We start from the raw sequence: 2,452 nt of genomic DNA, 5'->3' as shown, positions 1-2,452 counted from the left end.
GGGGAGAGGGGAAGGGGAAGAAGTGGTATTTTGGACACAACAAAGGGAGGTAGGACGATACATGACAGGCCTCTGGAAGACACAGCTAAGTCCTTGGAGACTCCAAGAAACAGTTGTACTCAGGAGAAGACGAATGGGGAGGTGCTGGTGGGGGGAGTGCTGTGGTGGCACAAAGACTGCGGTGACATCACTGAGCAACAGGCTGTGATGCCACTGAGTTTTGGGCGCTGGCAGGGCCTGGCCCGGTCACTCTCGTGCCTGGACTCCTGCCGAGCGAGTGTGTGCGGCTTGGAGGTGGAGCGAGAATTTTGCTTGTGTGTTGGGCTGTGCTTTGGGGACTGCTGGCAGCTGCTCTCAGTGCCCATCCCTACAGCCATCACTTGTGTTCCCCTGGAACATAGCCAGGGCCCCACGGGGTGCACGTGCAGCAGCACAGGTGAGCTGGGTGGGGACACGTCCCCCAGGGTGGCCATGGGGTGAGCTCTGGGATGAGGGAGCTGCCAGGGCCAGGGGTGCAGTCTGACCCTGTGAAGGAATGGGGCATGGGACAGCACAGGTGTGGGGTCTGGAGAGTTTCCTGCTGAGGGAGCAGGACATTTTTTTCTGGGACAAGGAATGACTATGGTGGCCTTTCTCCCTCTTGCAGTGCACAACTTTCACTGCTGAGGCACGGTGAGGGAGAGCGATTCATCTTCACTCCCCATCAGGCCACGGCGTGAAGACCATGGCAGCAGAGGAGGCGTGGACGTGTCCCATCTGCCGTGACGTGCGAAAGGATGTTGCCTACGCAGTACCGTGCCGTCACAAATTCTGCCTCGGCTGCATCCTGCGGTGGGCCAAGCAGAAGGAGACCTGCCCGCTCTGCAGGAGAATAATGACAGTCGTTAAGGTTGCTGAGTGGGACGAGGACAATGAACTGGATTTCATCATCTGTCCCCCAGCACCACCAGTTCCTGCCTGCTTCCAGGCAGGCACTGCTCGTATGTACAGCACCCAGAGCCATGCACCGTCTCCTCCACCCTTTCTGCTCCTCCCAGAGGAGCAGGAGGCTGTGGAGGCAGAGGAGAGGCCTATTGTGGGCGGTCTCCTGATGGAGGTCTGGGCAGCCCTGTTCAGGCAGCACCAAGAGATGCTTGACCCTGTGCTGCCGTGGCTGCGCCAGGAGCTACGTAACATCTTTGGGACACAGTGGCGGGAGGCAATGACAACGGAGAGCTTCATCCTGAACGCCCTGTGTCACATTGGGCTGGACAGCGAGGCCCTGATCCAGCTGCTGCGGCCTGCCCTGGGGGACAGAGCAGAGACGCTCATCCAGGGCCTTGTGGATGCCATTGTGAGCCAGTGGGGCGAGGAGGCCCACGGGCAGCGGGGCCTCCAGGGCGTCCACATGTCCAGAGGGCAGCAGGAGGGCCCAGCAGCCAGGGGGCAGGACAGCTCTATGGCCACCCCTGGTTCTACAGCATCCCCACAAGGGGCTGTTACGTCAATGCTGGGATCCAACAGCAACACTGAAAGTGCCAATAGAGTGGAGCAGCCCAGCACACCAGAGGCTGTCATCCATGGGGATCTCAGTCACACCCCAGCTGCACACATCCCCATGGAACGGGAGGAGCCCCATGAGGAGACAGAGCAGGCGGCAGCATCAGGCTCCTCTGCCCAGGGCAGCAGCCCCACCGCTCCTGGACACTTGCCTGCGGGGGCCCGGCGGCCCCGTAAGAGGAGGGCTGGCAGTGACCCAGACCCACAGCAGCCCTGCAAGAAGCCACCCCCTCGCAAGCAGTAGCAGGGATTGCACTTCTCTCTAATTAAAATTTATTAAAAAGAGAAGAAAAAAACTAATGTCATTGAGTATATTGCAACTGGCAATGTATTTTACAATACTGATATCGATGTATTTGAATATGTTTTAGGTACTATATGAAGAAAATAAACTCTTGAATTGAGCTCAGAATTTTAAATTCTGTACATAGACAGTATATATTACTGATTTTAATTATTGATCCTTTGAAGTTTCTTTCCATCACTTAGGGTAATCTGTGCCTTTAGAATTCTAGGAACTTATCTCTTCAAAAATTACTGACAGGATTGCTATTGGAAGTGCAATCAGCTTCTTAATTTTTCCATGTTTTTTCAAAACAGTTTAAGGATATTTTAAGTTATGAGGGTTACCTTTACTCTTGCTCCTACAGCAATGACACAAAGTCAAGGGTCAATGTTGATGGGAAAATCTGGATGAGCAAAATCTGGAATCTAACAGAAGTACAGCGAGCATCTTCATGAATCTCCTGCTAAGATTCTGAGTATGCCCAGGGTAAACGGAAAACTTACAGTAACTCAGCTGAGCAGTACACTGAGCCCTAATGGAGTAAATTAAAATGCTATGCCTTCTCACTAAACAAGCTGATTACTGAGTATTAACTATGGTGTAATTGTAGCGTAGTAGTCCAGGGAT

At 53.6% G+C, this 2,452-nt stretch overlaps 1 protein-coding gene across 1 annotated transcript; it reads left to right on the top strand.

Moving 5' to 3' along the window:
• The first annotated feature begins 6 nt into the window (after nt 1–6).
• LOC109365580 lies at nt 7–1,938 on the top strand. The gene is made up of 2 exons (XM_019612398.1): nt 7–436; nt 647–1,938. The coding sequence occupies exon 2, from the start codon at nt 725–727 to the stop codon at nt 1,781–1,783; it is 1,059 nt and encodes a 352-aa protein (XP_019467943.1). The 5' UTR covers nt 7–436; nt 647–724; the 3' UTR covers nt 1,784–1,938.
• The last annotated feature ends 514 nt before the right edge of the window (nt 1,939–2,452 follow it).

Source organism: Meleagris gallopavo, chromosome 1 (assembly GCF_000146605.3).
Source record: "Meleagris gallopavo isolate NT-WF06-2002-E0010 breed Aviagen turkey brand Nicholas breeding stock chromosome 1, Turkey_5.1, whole genome shotgun sequence".
NCBI classification, from domain to species: domain Eukaryota; kingdom Metazoa; phylum Chordata; class Aves; order Galliformes; family Phasianidae; genus Meleagris; species Meleagris gallopavo.
The sequence above is the reverse complement of the archived record's forward strand: the minus strand, read 5'-3'. Positions and strand labels throughout refer to the sequence as shown.